The 25933-nt window shown below is 40.1% G+C and overlaps 1 protein-coding gene and 1 long non-coding RNA gene across 6 annotated transcripts in view; one reads left to right on the top strand and one right to left on the bottom strand.

The window, feature by feature from the left end:
* The window catches only part of THSD4 (thrombospondin type 1 domain containing 4), a 672648-nt gene that overhangs the window by 225575 nt on the left and 421140 nt on the right, over window positions 1-25933 (bottom strand). Inside the window, exon 1 of one of the 2 annotated variants that reach the window (XM_035259085.3) lies at window positions 19999-20244. The exons of the other annotated variant lie outside the window; for it this stretch is intronic. Coding sequence (XP_035114976.1) covers window positions 19999-20070 — 72 coding nt within the window. The 5' untranslated portion in view covers window positions 20071-20244. Of the gene's footprint in view, window positions 1-19998; window positions 20245-25933 lie in introns of those variants that run through there. 2 annotated transcript variants of the gene reach the window in all.
* The window catches only part of LOC103795564 (uncharacterized), a 35186-nt gene continuing 26712 nt past the window's right edge, over window positions 17460-25933 (top strand). For 3 of the 4 annotated variants that reach the window (XR_013520787.1, XR_008474204.2, XR_013520786.1), the window contains exons 1-2: window positions 17460-17865; window positions 19712-20255. This is a non-coding gene — a long non-coding RNA (uncharacterized LOC103795564). The remainder of the gene's footprint in view (window positions 17866-19711; window positions 20256-25933) is intronic. The other variant, XR_008474203.2, reaches the window with a different exon arrangement.

Below are 25933 nucleotides of genomic sequence, written 5' to 3'. Positions count from 1 at the left end.
GGATGGGGAATTTTGGGGAAAACAGTCAAAGAGACCAGGATCTAGACCATAGAAACTCTCAAAGCAGCACAGTATCACTCAGCATGGCCAAGGACTCCAAGCCTTTAACAAATTATATTCAGCAAGCTAGTTATCTGTCTACCCTCAAGTGAGATAACAACCCCTATCGCAGAGGGCTCTGGTGGAGATGAAAGGAAGGTATCTAACACCTGACCACAAAGTAGATGCTTAGTAAGAACTGGTGTTGAAACCTGTTGGCTGATCCTGAATTAAGGAAATACATGGACATTGCCTCTGACCACAGACTTCTGGGTATTCTGACTTATAATTATGTCAAAGTAGCTTGCATTTTTATCTTATTAAATCCCTGTAAAGAGAAAACACACAACCTCCAAACCACACACTGTTATAGAATAACTGTGTCTTCAGAGTACTTGAATTCACTACTGAATTTCAGCAAAAAATTAAAAAAAAAAATGGCGGGGGGGAAGAAATGGTTTAGTCATTCCTTTTCTTTAAGCTGTAAGCTTATCAAATTTTTTCTCCTCCTTGGGCCTCAGATTTCCCATAACTAAACTCAGGGAGCATTGGGCCAGATGCACTTGGAGTGCCCTTTCAGGTCTTTGGTTGGTTTCAATTCTAGGGGCCCCTGGGAAAGCAGAGAAACAAGTTCTTCATGAGGTCATAGTTACTTCTGTTTGCCATCGTCACACTTGTGTTCTGAGCACCTCAGAAGCTGGCTTAGGGCCTCTCACCCTTAATGATTCCCTTGCTTTTCTTCCCTTGTCAATAAATTAGAGGAGGTTTTCCCTGTTGTTTCCATACCTCTGTAATTTATGTCCTGTGGTTTCAGAGGTTCATTCAGGATCCAGGAAAATCTGCCTGTTTAATCCTCTCCTCCTCAAGTTCAGTGTTTGCAATTAAACTTAAAAGAGAGTCCCTGGAGCAGAAATCAGAGGGATAAGGTCTCCACCATCACTTCCAACACATCCTTCCATTCGAGTTCAGCTCAAGCTCCACCTCCTCTGTGAACAGTCAGCCTGCTAAACTCTTTTACTTCTCTAAATCATTTCAATGAATGGGCGCGCTGTACTCCACGCAATTAGCACCTTATTACCTACGATGCCAAGTTCTAATTGTCTGTATCATATAATTGAGCAGTGGGTTACATAGGGCAGACTGTCTTCCACTGATGTGTGAGCAGCCTAGTCTGATGTGGGCTCTGGAAGAGGAGTGATGATGGTCTGAATCCTGGTTCTTCTCTGGACTGCAATACACAGTCAATATTATGTGGGCACATGGAGGATGCATATATAACGATCATCTATGATTTTTACCTACTAAGTATCCATTTGCCTGCAAACAGCACCCTGAGGTCACTTTGTGATGCTGGCAGGCTGAACATCTTGCCATTCTAGAGTGTGCCTAGGACTTAGCCTGGCAATCAGCATATTTCTCTCCATTGGTTCAGGGATGAGCATGTGACCTAAGTCAGCTTAATGAGAGTTAGCTCTAGAAATCTGCTGGAACTGTAGCCACAGTCCTTGTATTCAAGATTTCACGATCCAAAAGACTTCCAAACCTAAGGCATTCTTTTTGTTGTTTTTTGTTCTTTTTGTAAGTTTGGTGTTCAAACTCATTTGGCAACAAAACATGATTTAATGGAGGTGACACTATTAATGCTAGTCTTCATTAATCCTATTTAGTATGACTGTTCAACCTTTCTGTCCTGCATATATTCATGTATTTGACTAGAACCTACGGGGCTGTTATATAATACACAATATATTGTATTATATATTATATATAGTATATTGTATTATATATTAGATACAATATGTAATATATTACATACATATTGTATACTATATATTATATATATAGTATATATTATGTACACACACACACGTGGAATATCCAAAAGAATCCAAATTCTGAAACACATCTGAGTCTCAAGGGGTTTGGGTAATGGAATCTGAACTTGTACAGACTTCCTGTTGTTGCACCTGGTTTTCCCTCTGTGTGAAAAGTTACCTCCCTCCCCTTCCACTCCTACTTATTCAACACGCCCTAACCTAAATGTCCTCTCTGCTGTGAAATATTCCCCGACTTTCCTCAGCAGAATTAGCCATGGTGTCATGTGGGTTCTCACGACACTTGATCCATACACAGTACAACGGTTTTCACACTGGATTATGGTCCTCTCTGGGCACATCTGCCCCCTTGGAGGGTTTCTAGGAGTGGGAACCCACCTTTGAATCTTCAGCTTCTGGTATAATGCCCAACATAAACATAACAGCAATAGGGCATCTTACCTCTACAAATTTCTGAAGAGGGAAAAATGGGCAGAAACAGTGTAGAATCACTGAAAATCCATTTGTCCAGTTCTATCAATTGTGAAACAAAACTCTTGTTTTCTAATCTATGATGCTGCAAAAAACGATTTAGTTTTTAATATAGAAAAGTAAAATGAAGAAAACTCAGTGCAGTTTGGAATTGGCTGACTGGCATATCAACCAAGACAACTGATGGAAAAGCCCACCCCCACCCCCATAACAAGTCAGCCCACCTGAGGTCTGATGCATGTTAGGGCCTCAGTACACATTTGTCACATGGGATGAAGAGTTTATTCACCAGCTGAAAATATTTAAAGGAGATGGGAGCGGAAACTGAAGAGAAAGGGGCCCTGGCTGGACAGCAACCCTTTTTGAGGCTGGACGAAGCCATATCTACTAAGGTCATCAACATCCATATTCTAAAACATGAAAATCAGAGGCTATTTACAATCAGGTTATTTGGACCCAATAAAAAGATGTGGACTTCTGTCTACTTCGTGTGTTTTGTCAGGAATAAAAGCCAAAATGTTTAAGTGTTTTTTGGCTTAATCATTATGATGTGTATCCGGATTTAAGCTTTGGCTTAGGATTCTAATAATTATCAAAATGCTTCATAATTAGAGGGCCACCTTCATCTGACTATCCCAAAGTGCTTACTACATAGTTCTTAGATGTTTTCAATGGCATTTGTGATTTTAATTGCCTTTGGATGGGTTTCCAGAGCATTTAGAAGATACAGTTCCAAGTGAACTGCCTCCAGGGTACTAGCAGAGTCTTTATTACCTGAGGCTCACACTGAAGATTTCCAGAGTGGTTTTGCTGGTGGGTACGCCAGCAAGACTCTGCCACGCCTCTTGCCTCTCATGGAGGTCCTCATCAGTTATGATACAGCTTTTCTGCCTCACTGTGGTGATGTAAAGGTTCACTAAACATGTGCTGCACGCATGCATCCTGTGTCCAATGCTGTGCACCATAGGATGAAGAGGGATATAAGAGATGGTTTCCCAGTCTCAGCTGCTTACAGGCTTACCGGGAGGCCAGAATGTTCATAGGGGCAAACTACTAAGAGAGCAACTGAGGTCAAAGCAGATCTGAGACTTGATGTTACAGAATCTACTAAAGTGAAGGGCATTTAAAGACCAGAGATGCATTTTGGGAGGCCGAGGCTGGTGGATCACCTAAGGTCAGGAGTTCAAGACCAGCCGGGTTAACACGGTGAAACCCCGTTTCTACTAAAAATACAAAAAATTAGCTGGGCATCGTGGCATGTGCTTGTAATCCCAGCTACTCAGAAGGCTGAGGCAGGAGAATTGCTTGAACCTGGGAGGCAGAAGTTGCAGTGAGCTGAGACTGTGCCATTGCACTCCAGCTTGGACAAGAAGAGTGAAACTCTGTTTCCAAAGGGGAAAAAAAAAGACCAAAGATGGCATGCTTAGGTGTTCTGGAAGAGGTGGGACTTGGAATAGGCAGGAAGCAGGAACTGTGATGAAATGGACATAACATCACATCTAGGCTCTGGCAGTTCTCAGGTTCCTGCTTTTCTGCTACACTTCCAGGGGCAAGAGTGTCAGAATGTGAGGCCAGAATATTTGTCTGGCTCATTGACATATATGCCAACCACTTAGAATAATGCCTGGCACATGATAGGCTCTCCACAAATAATATGTTGATTAATGAGAGTGGAGGCATGGTATCACCTCTTCCCTTCCCTCCCTACCACCTTGCAAGAGACTCAGATGGTTGATGTACAAATCTAACCATCTCTACAGTACAAGCAAACGTGGAGAACAAACTTGAGGTTTGTAAGAGACTTCAAATACTTGAGGTCTCCTACAGACAGCTTTGAACACACTTAATGTGTCTGGTTTGAACAGCATCTGATTTAAAACCACAAATACTCTCTTCCAAGTACCTGCAAGCTTTCCCTTGCCTAAAGGTCTCAGAAGCCGCAACTGGGTGTGTCAAGATTATTTTGCTTCTAGACCATTCACCCTCCAGCTCTGGGTTGAGCAACTGTGTGGTCCTGGGCAAGCCACGTAACCTCCAAAAAATTCATTTTCCTCGTGTGTAAAATTGGTAGGTTGTATTAGATTATCTCTAAGGTTCGTTATTAAATAATGATTCAAGACATTGGAATTTGGTGCTTAACATCACTTTCTGGCTCTAGAGAAGGTGTGGGGGAGAGAGCGGGAGGAAGAGGGGAGAGAGAGAGAGAGCGTGTGTGTGTGTGTGTGTGTGTGTGTGTGTGTGTATTTTAAAAGGAGTCCTGGGTCAAGCCTTTGCAACTGTAGCTTTGGAAATCCTGGTTTTTGCTCTTTCTTCTTTCTCAACTGCTCACCTCATCACCATTTGAAAGCATCCTAGATATTTTCTTCTCCTTTCTCTCCCGTCGCAGCCTGTGGCTCATCAGATTTGGTTAATGAATTTGGAGCTACCCTTCGGATTCTTGACTGTACACCTCCCTTTTCTAGGATCCCACATTTGTCTTTTTATTCTCATGGGTGATGCCCTTACCTCCAACTCTGTATTCATTGCCTCTCATTCTTCTCATTTTGCTTTCTACTTCAATTGGATAAATACCTGCTCACAGCTTGACGCAATTCCCCTAATCAAAGAATCTTTCTCCATTTGGCTTGAGAGATCAATTTTTCAATAATAATGATGGCTGTCATTCATTGAGCATATGCTCATACCAAACACTTTATGAAAATCATCTCCTTAATCTTCACTAAAACTCTATGATATTGACATGATCTTCCTATTTTAAAGATAAAGAGAATGAATGAGGCTTAGGGAACTTAGCCTGCCTAAGCAAGAACCAGCGAGTCAAGCTCAGGCCTTTGTGTCGCAAAGCTCATGGATTTTCTCCCACTATACAAAAGACATCAACACTATTCAAGGGTTCATGATATGTGTTTGCAGTTTAGTGATCACTTCTAGATTCAGATAATGTTAAAGCTGGAACATGCTTAGGAAGTCACTTAATTTTAGTGACTTCTAGTAGAACCTAAGAAATATAAGAATATACCCACACAGAAAAAAGAAATGTATAATTACATAGAAAATTGCACACATATTATACATAACTATATTTATATAATACAAACAGAAAGTACATCTTTACAAGCTTCCACAGAACATTTACAAAAATGACTTGGAATACCTTCCTCTAATATCTGCCTATGAAACTCCTAAGCACTCCTCAATCCCGTTGCAAATGCTGCTTTCTCCCTGGGCTGTTCCTGATCTCACAAAAGGGTGTGCTATGTTTATTAGAGTAATTTATATCTTAGCCCTCACCGACCTTTTTGTTTTTTCCTGCTTTTAGAGGGCAGATGGGGTCTCATGTCCTTACAAATTCCATAGCACTTAGCACAAAACTTGACGCCAAAAGTAGCACTCAATACGTGGTTGTTGAATTTAATTTAGAATTGTTTATTTTGCCTTGGTTCAATGTAAGAATACGAAAAATATTGTAGTTAGGCAGAATTCAATACATTCTAATATAAATCACTCTGTCTTTTATATCAATTACTCATTTTGTCCCTTAAACATGCCTTCGTTGAAATTTCAGCATTTTTTCTGTTGGTTCGTATTAACTTTCTAAGCTAAAGTAAATAAATTTACTGAAAATGCTGAATCAGCAAATAACTTTTTTTTAAGTAAAAAAATATTATTTTTAAAGAAGAAATGCCTAATTGAGCATGCATGCCAACAATATGGTATAAGAAAATAGGAAGGAAGAAAGATGCTCATTGTAGCATTAGTTTTTAGATTATATAACATTTTCATTTATAAAATACGTGACTTTCTCTTAAGGTACTCAGTAGTTTCTTGGCAAGAAATTTTCTCAAGAAATAACGATAAAATTCTGTTTGAGCCTCTCATGATATGCCAACCACAATTAATCACTTTTCTCTAGTGTCGCTGAGCTGACCTGCTTTATAGCACTGGCTACACAAAAGGACAGTGAGTTAAAGGAAGAAACTAAAGGTCATCCTTTGCATTTGAATAGATCTTTACAGTTTGCAAAGCACTTTCATGAACATTATCTGATTAATGTTCCTTATATGTCGCTGCAATGAATGTTATTATTATTCCCATTTTATAGGTAGGAATGCGGAAGTCTAAAAAAATTACTTGCCTAATAAACGTTTGTTGAGAAAAAAAAGAAGGATAAAAATGTGCCTTATGTAGGGGCAAGATGGCAGACCGAGCAAAGGTATTCGTTTTCTTCTTTCCTTTGCAAAATTCCACTCAAATAGCAGAAAACACACACAAGTTGTAGCAACAACTATGAAACAAGAAAGGATATGATTAGCAGATAAAACATTCTGAGGAATTTCTGGATATTAGAAAGTTTATGTTGGCAAGAAACCACAGCAGAGGAAACCACCAAAACAGACTATTGCAGAGATGAAAAAATTCTAAACTCAGAAACCACAGGCACAATGAGCAAAGCTACAGTGGCCACTGACATCAAGGAAAGGACTGCCTGAAGAATGCTGAGGTCAGTCATGCCCCACCCCTCCACAGGCCAACAGAGACGCTGGTGGGAGGTTTCAACACGTCTTCCTCAAATACTGACAGATAAGGCACATTAGAAAACACACCGAAGCCTTGAACAACCTCATCTACAACCTTGATTTAATAGAAATACACAAGTCTCTGAACCAATTATCAAGACTGTTCATCAAACAAACATTTTTCTCAAGCACACTTGGCGGGTTTACAGACGCTGTTTACGTACTGAGCCATAAAGCAAGTCTCAACAAATCTCAGTAAGTCAGCATCACACATACTGCATTCTCTGACCACAATAGAATCAAATTAGAAATTAATTTGGGATTTAAAAAACCACTGAAACCCTCCATACTTAAAAAATATAATTAAATAATGCATGGCTCAAAGAAAATATCATAATAATTTTTAAAAATACTTATAACTGAGGCTAGGGGCAGTGACTTATGCCTGTAATCCCAGTACTTTGGGAGGCCAAGGTGGGAGGATTGCTTGAACCCAGGAGTTCAAGATCAGCTTGGTCAACATAGGGAAGACCCTATCTCTACAAAAAATTTTTAAAAATTAGCCAGACATGATGGTGTGCATCTATGGTCTTAGCTATTTGAGAAGCCGAGGTGGAAGGATCACTTCAGCCCAGGAGGTCGAGGCTGCATGAGCTGTGATCCTGCCACTGCAATCCAGCCTGGGCAATAAAGTGAGACTCTGTCTCAAAACAAAATAAAACTTAAAACTGAATAATAAAAATACTGTCTATCAAAACTTAAGAGATGGCACATAAGTGATATTATAAGAAAAAAATTACCATCTTTAATGCTTATATAACAGATTAAAGGCCAAAAATTAATTAGCTGAACATATATGTATACATATGTATACATGTATACACCGCAATATATTTAATATACATATATGTATACATCTATATATGCACAATATATATATTTAATATACATATATGTATACATGTATACACACATGTACGTGTGTGTGTGTGTATATATATATATATTTAGAGACAGAGTCTCATGCTGTCACCCAGGCTGGAGTACAATGGTGCAATCTTGGCTCACTGCAACCTCTGCCTCCTGGGTTCAAGTGATTCCCCTGCTTTAGCCTCCCAAGTTACTAAGTGCCCACCACTATGCCTGGCTAACTTTTATATTTTTAGTAGAGATGGGGTTTCACCATGTTGGCCAGGCTGGTCTTGAACTCCTGACCTCAAGGGATCTGCCTGCCTTAGCTTCCAAACTGCTGGGATTACAGCTGTGAGCCACTGTGCCTGGCCCACATAAATTTTAAAAGTTACTAAAGTTAAAGAAAAAATGATGACATGAATAAACCCGAGGAAAATAGAAAAATAAAAGCAGAACTGAATGAAATAGAAAACAAAGCTTCAATGCAGAGGAACAACAAAGCCCAAAGCTGATTTTTTATGAAGATTGATAAAATTTATAGGATTCTGGAAAGAATGGTTAATAAAATAAAAGACACAATTTAACAATATTAGGAAAGAAAAAAGGGCTCTGCAGTATCTGGAGATCCGCAGATGCTGCAAGTAATTAGAAGATAATGGACATATTTATGTTAATAAACTGGAAAACTTAGATAAAATGTACAAATTCCTAGACATATTTAACTTTTAAACATTTTCCAAGAATAAGGAGAAAGCCTTAATACTCCTATAATGATTAAATAAAAACAGTCAGTGGTTTAAAATTTCCCCACAGGGGGAAGAAACACGTCAGGCTTAGCCAGTTTTTTTTAGGTGACTTTCTAGGAATAAATTATAAGAATTTTGTACTATAGAAAATCCTCTAGAAATTAGAAAACAAGGCAGTACTTCTGAAATGAATTCATAAGACAGGTATAGCCTTGTAACAAAACAGTAAAGTACAGCATAAGAAAGAAAAATGTATAGGCACTCTCAAATATAGATTTTTTTTAAAGAACCCTCTTAAAAGTAGTCATGTTATAAAATTAATTTAATAAAAATTGAAATAGAACCAAGTTGGATTTATCCTTGGAATGCAAGGATAGTTTAACATTATAAGATCTATTTCTGTAATGTATCACACTGACAGATTAAAAAAGTAAAACCAAATGATCATCTGAATAGAGAAAATGTGTTAGATAAAATTCAATACATGTTCATTATTAAAAAATAAATCTCTTAGTACACTGGGAATAGAAGAGGGTTTATCAAACTGATACAAGCATTAACTGATACAGCAAACTTAATTTTTTTTTTTTTTTTTTTGAGATGGAGTCTCACTCTGTTGCCAGGCTGGAGTGCAGTGGCACGATCTTGGCTCACTGCAACCTCCGCCTCCCAAGTTCAAGTGACTCTCCTGCCTCAGTCTTCTGAGTAGCTGGGACTACAGGTGGTGTGTGCCACCAAGCCCAGCTAATTTTTACATTTTTAGTAGAGATGGGGTTTCACCGTGTTGGCCAGTATGGTCTCAATCTCCCGACTTTATGATCTGCTTGCCTTGGTCTCCCAAAGTGCTGGGATTACAAACTTGATTTTTAATGGCAAAATGTCACAAGGGTTCTCTTTAAATCAGGAGGAAATCAGGAACAAAATAACACTGCCTCCATTCAACGTTTTTCTGGAGGTTCTAGCCAGTGCAAAGTTTAAGAAATAAAAATTCTAAAAACTGGAAAAGAAACAAACTCAAAATGGCCACTAAAAAAGAAATAAGATATATGAGAATTTGGAAAAGGAAAAAACCAAAATGGCCATTATTCATAGATTACATGATTATGTACTAGAAATTACAAAAATTCCTATATGAAATTGATTTAAATTAACAACCATTTAGAAAGTTGTTTTGATATAAGATCATCTACTTGTTTTTTTAGACAGGGTCTTACCATGCTGCCCAGGCTGGAGTAAAGTGGTATGATCATCACTCACTACAGCCTCAACCTCCCTGTGCTTAGGTAATCCTCCCACCTTAGCCTCTTGAGTAGCTGGGAATATGGGCACACACCACCATGCCTAGCTCATGTTTTTCTATTTTTCTAATTTTTTCTTTTTGGGAGACAGGTTTTACCAAGGGCTAGTCTCAAACTCCTGGGCTCAGGTGATCTGTCTGCTTCAGCATCCCAAAGTGCTACTAGCATTACAAGCATAAGCCACCATGCCCAGTTGATCATTTGCACTTCTAAGCATTAGGAACCAAAAGGAAAAAATAATTATAAAAACATACACATAATTTATAATAAAATAACAAAGTACCTAGGATTAAGTATAAAATAAGATGTATAAGACCTTTGTGTAAAAAATTGTAAAACTTTATTAGAAATGTCAAAGACTTAAATAAACATAAAGCTTATATACTATGTTCATGGATAGAATGTCTCAACATTAGAATGCTGTTAGTGTTCTCATATTAATCTATAGACTCAATACACAACTGATAAAAATTCTTAAAAAAGTTTTCAAGAAAAATTGATGTGATAACTTCAAATTTTATAAGGAAGAGCAAATGTCTAAGAATAACTAAGACACTCCCAAAGAATAATGTGAACTGATTTGCCCTACATAGATTGAGATTTATTATAAGACCATAGTAATTAAGACAGCATGTTACTTGTAGAGACATAGACACATGACCAATGGAACAAATACAGAGGCCAGAAAAAGATATACATAAATATGGAAACTTGGTAGTGAATAGAAATGGCCCTGTAATTTGTTGAAAGGGAAAGACTATTCAACAAATGTTCCTGTAGTAACTCAATGCCAATACAGGGAAAAAAGAAAATTAGATCCCTTAATGAAAAATTATATCTCTTATTCACCCTATACAAAAAGTTTAATTCTAAGCATATAAAAACTTAACTGTGAAGTGCAAAATTTCAATAATTTTAGAAAACAACATAGGAGAATATGTCTATAACCTTGGGATCAATAATTTCCTAAACAAGAAAAGGAGAGTGTTCACATAAAGAAATAAAATGGATACATTCAAATACACTAAAACAAAGGACTTCTGTTTAGCTAAAGACACTTTATAAGTCATAAAGTGGAGAAAATATTACATGGAATAAAAAGCAAAGGGTTCATATTCAAAATACATAAAGGACTCCTAAGTCAGTAGTGAAAAAGCAAAGATCTAAGTTTAAAACCAGAAAACAAATACAAACAGGCATTTCACAGAAGAGGAAACGTGAATGATATGTATACACATAAACATTGTACTATATCGATAGTTTATGATCAGGGAAATATCCATTAGCACACACCAAAACCATTTTATACCTTATAGATCAGCAAAAATTAACCTGTCTGATAATGCCTAATACTGGAAAGGAGATAAATCATTGCGAACTTTTACACTCTACTAGTAGAAATGAAAACTAGTACAAACTGCTGTGGAAAGCAATCTGACATTACTTGTAGAGTTAAACAAACACATTCTCCATGACCCACCAATTCAACTCCTAGGCATGTATCCTAAAGGAATTCTTGCACAGTATGTGAGAAGACATTCCAAAGTGTTCATAGCAGCATTGTTTGTAGTAGGAAAAACACCCTAAAGGGAACCCACATATCTATCAACAGGAAAACAGATGATATATTCATATTGCAGAATACTATCTAGCACTGAAAATGAATGAACCACTGCTACAGATATTACCATGTCTAAAAAATCAAGTTGAATAAAAAAAAAATCAAGATAACCGTGTTTACACAACTCAAAACCAAACACTATCAACCAGTATGTTCTTTTTTTGTTGTTGTTGTTTTTGAGATGGAGTCTCACTGTCACCCAGGCTGGAGTGCAGTGGCACCATCTCAGCTCACCGTAACCTCTGCCTCCCAGGTTCAAGTGACTCTCCTGACTCAGCCTACTGCGACCTGGGACTACAGGCGTGCATCATCTCGCCCAGTCAATTTTTGTATTTTTTTTTTTTTTTTTTTTGTAGAGATGGGATTTCATCATGTTGGCCAGGCTGGTCTCAAACTCATGACCTCAAATGATTAACCCATTTCAGCCTCCCAAAGTGCTGGCATTACAGGCATGAGCCACTGCAACCGGCCCAAACGGTATATTCTTTAGACACACATACACCGTGATTACATTGTTTAAAAAAAAAAAAAAAGCACTGAAGTGAAAAGCATAACATTCAGGATGATGATAAGTTATCTCTGGAGAAGAGAAGTGAGGATGCCAAGAGTGGGGAGTAGCATACAGTACTGGGAATGTTTGATTTCTTTAGTTGGGTGGTGAGTTCACAGATGTTGGCTTGATTATTCGACTTCATAATTGCTTATACATTACATACATTCTCCTACATATATTATTATACCTTTTTTGAAAATAAAATAAATGGTTAAAAAATACTCAAATATCATCACTCCACTGAAGAGCTGGATGGTATTATGATTGAGTTCAACGAACCTTCAAACCCGAGTCCCTGGGGGGCGGTGGTACAGATTTAAAAAAAAAAAAGTAACGCTTTTTTGTTTAAACTGTTTCCGTGGTGGGGTGTGGTGGCTCACCCCTGTAATCTACCTGGGGAGTCTGAGATGGAAGGATCACTTGGGTCCAGGAGTTCAAGACCAGCCTGAGCAACAAAGTAAGACCCTGTCTCTATGAAAAATAAAAAATTAGCCAGGCATGGTGGTGCATGCCTGTAGTCCCAGCTACTTGAAAGGCTGAGGCAGGTGCATTACTTGAGCCTGGGAGGTCAAGGCTATAGTGAGACGTGATTGTAGCACGGCACTTCCAGCCTGGGTGACAGAGTGATACCCTGTCTCAAAAAACAAACAAAAACCATTTCAAAGCATATGAAAAGATGAAAGACTTCAGAATTGATTTTACAAAACTATCAAAACTCTGGTCTAGCACAATAAAATACAGCCGAGAGCCAATAACACTTACTTAAAAAAAAAAAAAAAGAAAAAATTAAAAATAATTATAAATCAAATCCAGTAGCAAATTTAATGAAAAATCACCACGATTAAGACAGTGAATTCCAAGAATGCAAAGACAGTTCAACATTAAGAAATCCATAATATAATTCACTATGTAAGTAGATTAATGGAGACAATTCATATGAGCATTTTTATAAAGACAATGTTTGATAAAATTCAGCAATCACTCCTGATAAAAACTTAGAAAGAAACTTCTAACTGCATAAAATGTATCTACTTAAACCTCTGACAGGTATCACACTTAGTGATGAAATATTAGAAACATTCTAAGTCTGGAAGGACTGGGTGCAGTGGCTCATGCCTGTAATCCCATCCCTTTGAGAGGCTGAGGTTGGCGGATCACCTGAGGTCAGGAGTTCAAAACCTGCCTGGCCAATACAGTGAAACCCAGTCTCTACTAAAAATACAAAAACTAGCCGGGTGTGGTGGCACACACCTGTAATCCCAGCTACTTGGGAGGCTGAGGCAGGAGAACTGCTCGAAATGGGGAGGTGGAGGTTGCAATGAGCTGAGATCCCACCATTACACTCAGTCTGGGTGAAAAGAGTGAAACTCCATCTCAAAAAAAAGGTCTGGAAGAAGACAAGAATGTTCACTTTCATTTATCTTAGTCAGCACTGTATTCTGGAAGTTCTAGTAAATGCAGTTAGACATGCGGTAGAAACAAGCATAGGTATCAGAAAAGAAGAAAAACTCTGCCACTGCAAGTCATAGGCATACACATACACATATGCACATAGACCCACAGACATACACATACATATAGGCACATACCCTTATGTTTATAAATGTACAGGAATGGTTTTAGAAGGACAGATGCTAAATTGTTAACAATGGTTTCATCTGGGCAGCAAAGGAAGATAGCGGAGAGAATGAGGGTAAAGAAGAACCTTTAACTTTTATTCTCTGTATTTGTTTGCTTGAATTTGTTTTTACAACAGTTTTTATAATTAAAATTTTTTTAGGCTAGTGTTATGGCTCATGCCTGTAATCCCAGCACTTTGGGAGGCTGAGGCAGGTGGATCACGTGGGGTCAGGAGTTGGAGACCAGCCTGGCCAGCATGGTGAAACCCTGTCTCCACTAAAAATACAAAAATTAGCCGGGCATGCTGGCAGGCACCTGTAATCCCAGTTACTGAGGAGGCTGAGTCAGGAGACTTGCTTAATCCCAGGAAGCAGAGGTTTCAGTGAGCTGAGATCACTCACTCAAGCCTGGGTGACAGAGTGAGACTCTGTCTCAAGAAAAAAAAAAAAAAAAAAAAAAAGGGGGAAAAGCCTTATGATCACATGACTTTTCACCCAAGTGACTAGCCCAAGGCTCAAACTTGGGTTTTGCAGTATCAAGTGAGTTTCACATAGCTGGTTTGCTATTTTAGATACCAGAAAAAGGAGGAAAGAAAGGGGTAGCCAGGGAGAATTGTGTACTAGGAAATAGTCATTAAGGTCATTACATTGATCCTTCATTTCTATTTGTCACACATAATGCTCTAGGAATGAAGAGTGACAACTAGTTTTTTAAACAAAGGGTGTCACTGCTTCCAAAGCAGCCCTACAGTGGATCATAAGGTCAGGAGTTCAAGACCAGCCTGGCCAAGATGGTGAAACCCCATCTCTGCTAAAAATACAAAAATTAGCTGGGTGTGGTAGCACATGCCTGTAATCCCAGCTACTCGGGAGGCTGAGGCAGAGAATTTTTTTTTTTTTCTTCGAGACTGAGTTTCGCCCTTGTTACCCAGGCTGGAGTGCAATGGTGCGATCTCGGCTCACCGCAACCTCTGCCTCCTGGGTTCAGGCAATTCTCCTGCCTCAGCCTCCTGAGCAGCTGGGACTACAGGCACACGCCACCATGCCCAGCTAATCTTTTTGTATCTTTAGTAGAGACGGGGTCTCACCATGTTGACCAGGATGGTCTCGATCTCTTGACCTCGTGATCCACCCGCCTCGGCCTCCCAAAGTGCTGGGACCACAGGCGTGAGCCACCAAGCCCGGCCGAGAATTGCTTAAACCTGGGAGGCAGAGGTTGCAGTGATCCGAGATCACACCACTGTACTCCAGCCTGGTGACAAGGCAAGACTCTATCTCAATAAAAAATAAAACAAACAAAAAACAAAGCAGCACTCCATTCATTATTTAATTTGATTTACTCCTTAGGAAATAATTTCAATCATTTATGAAGAAGAAAATGTCCTGCAATGATGATCTAAATGACATCATAAAAAGATAATCTTGACTGTAGATCTGGAATTCGCGGAATTTTCAAAGGCACAGAGAAAAACTCCAGTTCTCAGGTTTCAGCTGAGTGACAAATTTCCTGCCTCATCCCCTCACAACGGATGCTTCTGTGATCTGAACTATACGTTATTTCTAGTACATGCCATGGCCTTTCTTATTTCTGGGGCTCTACAGATATTTTCCCTCTGCCTGGAATGCTCTCCTCTCTCTTCCCACTTAAAATGCTAACATATCCATCAGAAAAGAGTTAAGATAGCAGGACTGACTGCTCTCTGTGAAAAGATCTGCTTACAAGGCTGGTTCTAGCCTGGCATCTGGTAACTTGGATTTGAGGAGGGTTCCCATCCTTCCCAGAACTGATAAGGGTGGCTTGCTTGCTGCGCCTCTACTGTACAGACTGTGCTGAACACCTGCTTTCCTTGTGGGAGTGTGGAATTTTGTTAGCTGGCAGGCAGAGGGTGTGTATGTGGTCAGCCCCAATAAAGATGCTGGGCTCTGAGCCTCTAACAAGCTTCCTGGCTGCCAACATTTCCCATGTGTTGTCACAACTCATTGCGGGGGGAAGTAAGTGGGTCCTGCATGCCTTCCCTAGGGTAAAAAACCTTGGGTGCTTCTATCTCGTTTCCCCCAGACTTTACCCCATGAACCTTTTCCCTTTGTTGGTTTTCTTTGTATACTTTCACTGCAATAAATCATAGCTGTAAGTGCCAATGTATGCTGAGTCACTGAATCACTGCAGATCACTGAATCTTAGGGGTTGTCTCGAAGACCCTCAACACACAACCCTTCAAGCGTCAGTTCAAATATGACAGCATTAATCTTTCTGTGCTTTCTCAGGGAGCTTCCCATTGCTCCTTTGCCTCTGCTCTTGCAATTAAAGAGAGTTCCTTATTGCATGATCATTAACCCTTTGTACTCTGTGCCCCTTTTAGAGTATAAGCTCATCAAAGACAAAGATCTGGTCTTTTTCCAGCATAGGGTAAATATACTTGGTAGCATTTGCAATGGTGATTGTAGTCACTACCCACTGTTCACTACGTGCCTGACACACATAGCTAAGAGCTCTACCCTTATTATTCGCACTTCATCCTTCCAACCACCCCTTAAGGTAGTTACTACTCTTATCCTCATCTATAACGTGGAGAAAACAGAGGGGCCATCAGAAGGTGTTCAGTGAGTGAATGAACCATGTAAAGAATGTCATTTTAGTCCGTGGGGAATCACGTCACTGAGCTGCACTTTTGTCACCATGGCTATTAACTCATGTACATGCACCTCTGCAGGTGCTGTGTACAAACTGCTCCTAGGATGTAACCTATTATATCACTTCTTCATTATGAAGTGACTTATTATATCATTTGTTTTCTTATTACTTTTTTTTAACTAGATAAGGTGTGCTTACTGAGCACAATTCAATCAAGGGTGTGTAGTGGAACATAACCCTCTCTCCTGTTTGCCACCCCAGACCCTCTTTTATGTCCTTCCAGAGGGGATGGACATGTGTTAACATATTTTACACAATGGGAGCATTTTATGCACATTCAATTTGCTTTTCTTACCTAAAAACACATCCTGGTGGTCGTTTCATTGCACATCTACAACAACCTCACCCTTCCTGAACACCTGCAGAGCACGCCACATCACTAGGACAGTAGGTTGGAAACAGCTTAATTATGACAAGTGGCTCTAGAACATTTTACAGAGTAGACCTATATGATAAAAAGTCTTAGAAATGGAACATCTGGGTCCAAAAGATATTACTTATTTTTAATGTAAAATATTGTGACATAATGTACATACCATAACATTTGCTCTTAAAGGTTATGGTTCCGTGGTTTTTAGGATAGTCCACAATTGTGCAATATCACCACTACCTAATTCCAAGACACTTTCATCACCATGGAAAGAAACCCTGTCTGTATCCATTAGCAGCTAAGAGATCTAGTTTTCATTTTGATAGGTTTTGCCATATTGTGGCCATCAAAATTAAAGAACATCTTTTTGACCACACATTGCAGAATTTATAATATTACTCCAAATACGCAAGGTAGTAGATTTCTAGTTGTGTCTCCATCCCTGTGCCTACACAGAACAATGTCTCATTGGTCTTATCTGAGAAAGTAAGTCCAAGCTCAAGAAAGAAAATGCAAGCCTCCCATTCCCACCTCCCCTCCCCCACCATTCTGCTGCGTTCTGCATAGAAGCTGCATGTTGGCACACTCCCCACACTGAGAAATGCATCAAAAGTCCAGCCTGACTTTAGAAGTCCTTTACAGTCTTTTCAGAGATGCACCCCATCTATACAAGTGTACATGGTTGCTACCCTGACCTTGACCAGGACAAAGGCATTCTCATGATGTCAGTGTTCTGAGTTTAATGCTCTGGCAACAGGAGAATTTAAAAAGGCACAGTTCCTTTCTGTGTCTGTTCTCCAACCCAAGCGCTGACACCATATCAGGTTGTTCTGTCCTTGGACCAGTCACCAGTGCCCACAGTGCCAGCCATGGGATGCCAAACAAGGCTTGCTTTGCGTCCCACCCCTCCTCCCACCACCTGCCATCCCCTGCTTATCTGGAAGGACCTCACACCCTAGAAAACTGACTCTGTAAACTGCTTCCCAGAGTGTGCCGCTTGGCTTCCAGCCCCACGTGGAGAACACAGCCCGCCAAGCACCCCCAGGTGTATGACGCTTTCTTCCTCTTTCTTCCTTTTCCTCATGTGTTTTTAGGAACATCCAAAGGGAAGATAATTAAAACCTGCAAGAAAACCAGCTGGCAGAGTAAAGGAAAATCTTAGTGACTTAGGGACGACGCCACATGTTTATGGGTAAGTTTTGTAAGTAACACGACAATAAAAAAGAGGCTTTATAAATAAATGCCACATTCTTCAAAGCTCTATATAAACTACATTTTTTTTAAAGGAAGGGGTGGGGGCGAATCATACCATGCTTCTTCCTCATCATTTCATTTCCAACAGGGGGAAAGGAATCCTAATTGTACAATTTCCTAGGAGCTCAGGCGTTCTGGAGCCAACAGCACAGAAACATACACGCACTCACACACGCATTCACACACACGCACACACTGAGGAAAAAAGGGAAAGCAAGAAAGAAAAGAGGAGGAGGCCCAAGAGGATCCTTATTTAGCAAAGCAGAGTGGAACAAAGGGGCAGGAGGGCAGTCATCTCACCACCTCTGATCGGGTTTTCTAGCTATTCATGCTAAGCACACACACTTTTAATTCATAAGACGAAACCTCTGCCTTCCTTTCTCAAATGCCAAGCGCTGTCTGAAAAGTGCCAAGATTAGGGTGAGCCTATATAATCCCTTTCATTTTTCATCTCCTTTGCTGATTGTCAGGTGAAGCAGAGAGCCTTTTGCCACTCTGCATGTGACACAAGGCTCAGGGCACACACATTCCAGAGTGGCCTTCCCCACGAGCCAGCTGTGTGTAGGTAACTAAAGCCTGCCCTTTGCTTGCTGTTAACAGGAGTAATTGGCACGCCACTGAGGAGCTGCTGGAGCGCTGTGATTTGCTCAGTTTGGGGGTCTCCCCAGACCATATGTGCATGCAGTGGTGATAGAAATATTTTCCATATGAGCTCTCCACTCGCCTGCTTAAGTGTTCCAGGCTGAGGGAGGCCAGCCCATTTGTCATTTACTCTACACACTAAAAAAATCAACAGGGAAGTTGCGAACTTCAACTACAACTAGAGGGCAATGGTCTGCTTTCAGCTTCCAGCATCACTCACCCATTCAGTTCCTCTTGCTCCCATTCAAGGGCTCAATCCCCCCACAGGCCCAGAAAATATCTACAGAGCAGAGGACATGATTAACTAATAGGCGAAAAGCCTACAACAAATGACCCGTTGCTGCATGCCTCTGAGCTGCATGTCTGTTTTGAACAGAGCAACACGCCTGCTGAAACCACAGCTAGCTTTGCAGCCGTGGGCTTGGAGCGCTCTCACTTCCACTCTTCTTAGACAAGGGAAAGTAATTACATTAGCCTTTCAGAGCCTGCTTGGTCCCTGACAAGGCTAACAAAAGGCAAAGCTGTGAAGTGGCCTCATGGCCCTTTTAGGAGATATACTTTTCACTTGGCTTTTCAAAGAAGAAGATGGATGCAAGAGAAAGGCTGTCGTTTCATTACTCAGGCATCAGGGTAAGAAGTGGATACAGGAAATATGTTGCAGGCTGCTTTGCAGGTGAGGGTGGATACACCAAGGTGCTTCCTCCATGGGGCTCAATGACAATCTATTCTAATCTCTTTACCTGCATAAAAAACTGACTCCAAGAGGTATCATTGATGTTTAAAAAAAAAAAAAAAAAAAAACTGCACCCAACAATCACATGAACTCAACCTCTAAGAATAAATCATCCTCGTGGACTTGAAACATCTCTTCCTTCTAAGGCTGATCTGGGCACACTCCTAGCCCTGTTGCATATTATCCCTCTTCAAACCTGTGATAGAAAGTTAAGCACAGATTTATCCAAACACATCAAAGCCCAAAATAAAAATAAAAAGAGAAGGAAGTGTTGTAAAAGCAGGGAAGAAAAGCGATTCTCCCAGCATGCACATTCTCTTTGCAGCACTGGAGAAAAATTCTCAAAAGGTTAACAGTCCCTATCAAAATCTGACATGGCATATCTTTTCTTTTTTTTTTCCTACTACAGCAGGAGAAATGTGCACGCTACAGGCATCTGTCACCAAGGCCAGAGCAACTTCCCAGTGTGGCAACTGTACAGATAGCTTCAGAATGAGATTTTAGAAATTATAAAATTCTTTAAGAAGAAAAGATGTCTTCATATAAGAAAAGGCAAGAGAAGCCTACGAAAGTAATATAAAGCATTAGTCTTTGCACCCCATAAAAATCCATTCCCTGATCCCTCTTGGTTGATAGAAGAGGAAATATAATGCTGACAAAAATACAACTTCTGACAAGATATTTTATTTGGCTTACCTCTCCCCCAGGTCTTGCTAACACTGCTGTTTGAACGTGGAGAAATGTTAATATCAGGTAGCTGACAAACATTATTACCCAAAGTTAGAACTACCCTAGAGGAGAACTCCGTCTGCCAAGTGCTAACAGCTAGCAGATGCACTTGTGTCTCGGGATTCCAGCCCTGGAGTTCCGCTAGGCACCGCGCTGGTTCCCTCGGCTCTCCCTCACTGTACTACCCGGCGCTTCAAGCTCAGCCTCTGCTCTGAAGAAAACTGGTAAGCTGATCTCTTCATGTAATAACTTCTCCCGGCTGGGGGAGGGGACAGGAGCCAGCTGGGAGCTGGGGGGCTGCCTTTAACAGAAAGCAGAAAGGGGAGGGACAGAAATGATCAATGTGGAGTTCTGCATCTGGTCTCATTCATGAAAAGGGTTCCAAGGTAAGCACTCCACATGCAGGGGGACAGCCCCTACCCTCATCCACTGAGGCAGGGAGGAGGCAGTGAACTGCAGCAGGATGAGCTCCAGGCTGGGAACGGGGAGGGCTAGGGCCTTCCTAGTGCAGGATCTGGGGCTGACCAGCTGTGTTTGCCTGGACAAGTTGGCAGCCCTCTCTGGGCTGCAGTTTATTTTTCTCACTGGTACAATCAAACGTTGGGTGAATGGCCTCTGAGTTCCCTTTTAGATCTGATTTGATGGTTGCAGAAATCTAGGTGGTTAAAGGTTGTATTATCAAAGGCAGCCTCAATGGGGAAAGTCACAGGGTGATGTGTGTTTGTGCACCAATTATATAGACACAAATGGATGGGAACTGTGGAAGACAACATAGCCCCCTCTTGCTGCATCCCTGGGTCACTATGCCTAACCAAGAGCTTGAGGAATGATTGCTGACAATGTAAAAATAGGCAGCAAGATGGGAACAAGTGAATCCCAAGTGTCACATACTGCGTCAGAGTGCACTGAAATGCAGGATAGTTTTAAAAGAAATAAGAGCTACCTTTGAGTAGACTCACACTGACCAACAAAGTGGGACTTGGGAGTGTGGGGAGCAGGATGGGAAAAGGGTCTTCCTAGAGCCTACTGAGCACTTGAGATACACCTTACATGGTCACCTGTTATCCTGAAATAGCAGGGATCGTAGTTTAAAACAGATTACCATTGTATTCTGCCTAGAACGGGTTCAAGGCAGTATTCTGAGGCTTTTGGTGACCACAGAGGATAGGATGACTGCATGGTGTAGTGGAAACAGCCTGAGGTCCTGGAATTAGGCAGGTGTGGGTTAAACTCCAGTTGTGCTTCAAACTCTTTGTGCATGTATGGGTGAGTATTTAACTCTGGTGAGCCCTAGTCTCCCCTCCTGCGAAATAGAAAAATGCCATCCAATGCTTATGATGACTACCAATGAGCTCACCTAGGCACAAAACGTGGCATACTTCCTGGCACACAGTAAGTACTAAAGACACAGCCTTTCCCTTTGATCTGAAATAAATATCAGCAGCCAGCCCCAGAAAGTAAATTAATAAACACTTGAAAAGCCTCAGGTTATGAGCATTTTCCTGCATTAATGAGGAAACTTTAAACCTAACTGCAGTTTGCAGCCATCTCAGAAAGTTTATTATCACCAGTCACGAGACCATTTACTAGTGGGGGGACGAGGGGGAAGAACTTTCATTCCTTTTTTCCAGGTCTATAAGATGAAAAAAAAATTAGAGTGAGGATAACATAATATCTCCAGTTAAAGAAAGAAAGGAATGAATTTTTCTTCTTCCTCCTTTGCAGTCACGATTACTGTTCAGCTTTGGGTCTATTCTGCTACGTAATTGAAGGGGCAAAGTTATCTTCTGAGTAACCTCACGGGAAATGCAGGCATTACTTCAGAAAGTCAAAGTTCTTGAAAGTCCAGGAGTGTTGTCTAGCCAGGGGTTGGGAAACTTTCTGTAAAGGGCCAGATGGTAAATATTTTTGGTTTTACAGACCATGTGGTCTCAGTAGCAACTACTCAATGCTGCCATTACAGCACAAAAGCAACCACAGATAACACACACATGAACGAGTGTGGCTGTGTTCCAATAAAACTTTATTTGTAAAAAAACAGGCAGCAGGCCAAATTTGACAGTAGTTTGCCAGCTCCTGGTCTAGACACTTCCCAATCATCCTTCAAGCCAATGCAATCTTTTGACTTCTTTGCTCTACTGCAAGGGCTCTGGAAAGGTCACCAATGGCCCCTGTGTCACACAATTCAAAAGATAATCATTTAGCACTTATTTACTTCTCTGTAGCCATGTCTTCCTTTACTTTTAATGTTGTGGTAACATATAAGCAACCTAAATTTATCATTACATTTATTATTAAGTATATAATTCAGTGGCATTAAGTACATTCACAGTATTGTGCAGCCATCGCCACTGTTCATGTCTAGAACTTTTCCATTTCCACAAACAGAGACTCTGTATTCACTAAACCTCTCCATTTACCCTCCTCCAAGCCCCTGGTAACCACTATGCTACTCTCTGTCTCCATGAGTTTTCCTAGTCTAGTTACATCATACAAGGGGCATCATACACTACAGTATTTTTCCTTTTGTGTCTGATGTATTTCACGTAGCATAATATTCCCAAGGTTTGTCCATGCTATAACAGGACAAAACTTCATTCTTTTCTAAGGTTAAACAATATTCCGTTGCATGGATATACCACATTTTGTTTATTCATCCATCTGTTAATAATGGACACTTGGAATGTTCCTACCATTTGGCTGCTATGTATAATGCTGCTATGAACCTGGGTGTCCAAGTATCTATTTGAATCCCTGCAGTCAATTCTTTTGGATATATATCTAGGAGTAGAATCATTGAATCATATGGTAACTCTATGTTTAACTTTTTGAGAAGCTACCAAACTGTTTTCCGTAGTGGTGGTACCGTTTTACATTCTCACTAGCAATGCATAAAGGTTCAATTTTTCTACATCCTTGACAACACTTATTATTTTCCATTTGACAACAGACATCTTAATGGATGTGAAATGTATGTCTTCCTTTTTGAACTACTCTCTTCCCATAGCTTCCAGGGCTATGGCTCTAGATTTCCTTTGCCTCTCATTAGCTGACATTCGTTGAGCACTATGAGCCCAGTATTATTAAAATTACTAAAATAACTTTTAAAATAGTTTCATGTAGCCATGACAACAGTCTTATTAAATAATTTGCTTCATGTCACACAAAGGTAGGTGGCACAGTCAGCATTCTGACCCTGGCAGCCTTTGTCCAGAAGCTGACTCTTAATGACAGCATTGCCTTGTCACCATTTCTCTGGACTCTTGACACACCCTGGGCCTAGCTCCTAAATTCTTATGTTCTAGGCCGTTTCCTCTCTGTCTGCCTTTGTTGGGCCATCTTATCATTTCAATGGTCTCAACCCTTTACATACCCACGATTCTCTACAACCATCTGTAGCCAGGTCTCTCTCCTGACCTGCAGGTCGATATACCCAGTTGCCGAATGGATACTTGCATTCCTCAAATGTACTCTGAATTCAACAGTTCTAAAACTGACCTAATGTTTCCCTGACACCTGTTCTTCCTCCTGTTTTCTCCATCTTAGTAAAGGACATCATTAGCCATATAATTCCCAGGGGCTGAGAACAGGGTCCTCCCACTCCCTCACTTTTTCATCCAAACCATCATTGGGTCTGATTGAGCTTCTAGAGAGCTCCACAGCAGGTCTATGGCCCCACATTCCTGCTGCCCTGTCCCCATCCAGCCCTTCACATCTCTTCATGACTTTATGTAGCAACCTTCTTGTTCTGTTCTTCTCTTCTTCCAGCCCTCTTTCCTACTGCAACCACTGGGATCTTCTAAATGGGATTCCAATCATGTCATTCACCTGATTTTGTTCTTTTTCTTTTGAAATAACTTTAGGTTTACAGAATAGTTGCAAAGACAGCACAGAGTATCACAGCATCTCTTCACCCAGCTCTTTATACTGTTAACATCTTACATAACTGATATATTTATATAAACTAAGATGTTACCATTGGTACAATAATATTAACTAATATAAATATCCCTAGTTTTTTTTCCAAAACGTACTTTTTCTATTCCAGGGACCCAACCCAGGAGACCAGTTATATTTAGTCATTACATTTCTTTGGTCTCTCCTGGTCTGTGACAGTTTCTCGGCCTTTGTTTTTCATGACCTTGACACTCTTGAAGATTACTGGTCAGGTATTTTCTAGCTTATCCTTCATTTTGGGTTTATCTAATGTTTTTTTCATGATTAGACAGGGGTTAATGGGTTTTTATGAAGAATACTATGGAAGCAAAATGACCTTCTTATCACATTCATCGGGGGATACTCTTTCAACATGACTATCACTGATGATGTTAACCTTGACCATGTGGTTAAAGTGGTATCTGCCGGGTTTCTCCACTGTAAAGACAGTATTTTCCTTTTCCATACCCTATTTATTAGAAATGAATCAGTAAATCCCATAGAATTAAGCTCTACTTTCTGGTGGGGGAGTATCAAAGAATATTCAGACATGTCAAAACCATCACAAATGCATACATATTTTGAAGGAGATACTTTGAGGCTATGCAAATGCCCTGTTTTCTTGGCTAATTTTAACATTCATCTGTAGATCTTGCCTGCAGCAATTATTACTGTAGTGTCCTAATAGTGATTTTCTGTTTTCCTCATGCCTTCTACATTTAATCAGAACTCATTAGTTAGATGATTTGTCCCTCCTTTTCCATATATTTATTAATTGAAACATTTATTTATACTCCTCTGCTTAAAATCTTTTGATGGCTCTCCTTTGGGATGAAGTCCAAATCCTTTCATATGACAATTACAAGACTGTTTGCAATATGTTTTCTTCCTGCCCTTCCAGCCTCTTCCCCGTCTTTTGCTCATATACACTTTATTCTCCAGCCATCTTAAGCCACAAGAAATTATCCCAACTACCAGGTGTCCTTGTGCTCAATGCCTTCTTTCCCAGTAGTCCCTTTCCCTAGAGTCATTCCCCTATCATTACCGAGCTAGATCCTGTTGCTCTTTGCTTCTAAAAATGTATCCCAAATTGTGCATAAGCACCAAATGTTGGAAACCACCTAAATGCCCATCAATAGGGACTAACTGAATAATTGTGACATCCATAAAATGAGGTACCCTGGAGCAACAAAAAAAAAAAAAAAAGAAAGAAAAGAAAAAATTGAGGTTGCTTCCTATGTAATGATACGAAACATATCCAAGATTTATTAAGTGGAAAAAAATGCACAGAGGTGTGATTACTGTCCTATTATCTGCGTATGCCTGTTTGTAATTGCTTGTCTATGTGCTATCTGTGGAAAAACACACTTGAGGCTACCAACAATGGCTACCTCTAGGGAAGGAAACTGAATAGCTTCAGGACAGAAATGAGAGAAAAATTTATTATTATATAACTGTGCTGTCTCATACTGCAGCCACTTAGCCATGCACAAATACTGACAATGGAAATGTGGCTATTCCAAATTGTAATATGCTGTAAGTGTAAAATGCACTTTGTACAAATTGAAAACTTGGTATGAGCAGAAGAATGTAAAATATCTCATTCATATATGTTTATGTTGATTTGATGCTGAAATAATATTTTGAATATGTTGGGTTAAATACAGTATTAGAATTAATTTCATTTGTTTCATTTTACTTTTTAAAATGCGGTTACTAGAAAAAGAGCCACACTGGTGGACAGCATTTCTATATCCACTTTCACACTTACTGAACTGTCAAACATGTGAATGTATTGCTATTCAAAAAGTAAATAAAATGAGGCTGGGTGCAGTGGCTCACGTCTGTAATCCCAAAACTTTGGGAGGCTGAGGCAGGCAGATCACTTGAGGTCTGGAGTTTGAGACCAGCCTGGCCAACATGGTGAAACCCAATCTCTACTAAAAATACAAAAATTAGCCGGGCG

The sequence above is a fragment of the Callithrix jacchus genome, chromosome 8 (genome assembly GCF_049354715.1).
Source record: "Callithrix jacchus isolate 240 chromosome 8, calJac240_pri, whole genome shotgun sequence".
NCBI lineage: Eukaryota > Metazoa > Chordata > Mammalia > Primates > Cebidae > Callithrix > Callithrix jacchus.
The sequence above is the reverse complement of the archived record's forward strand: the minus strand, read 5'-3'. Positions and strand labels throughout refer to the sequence as shown.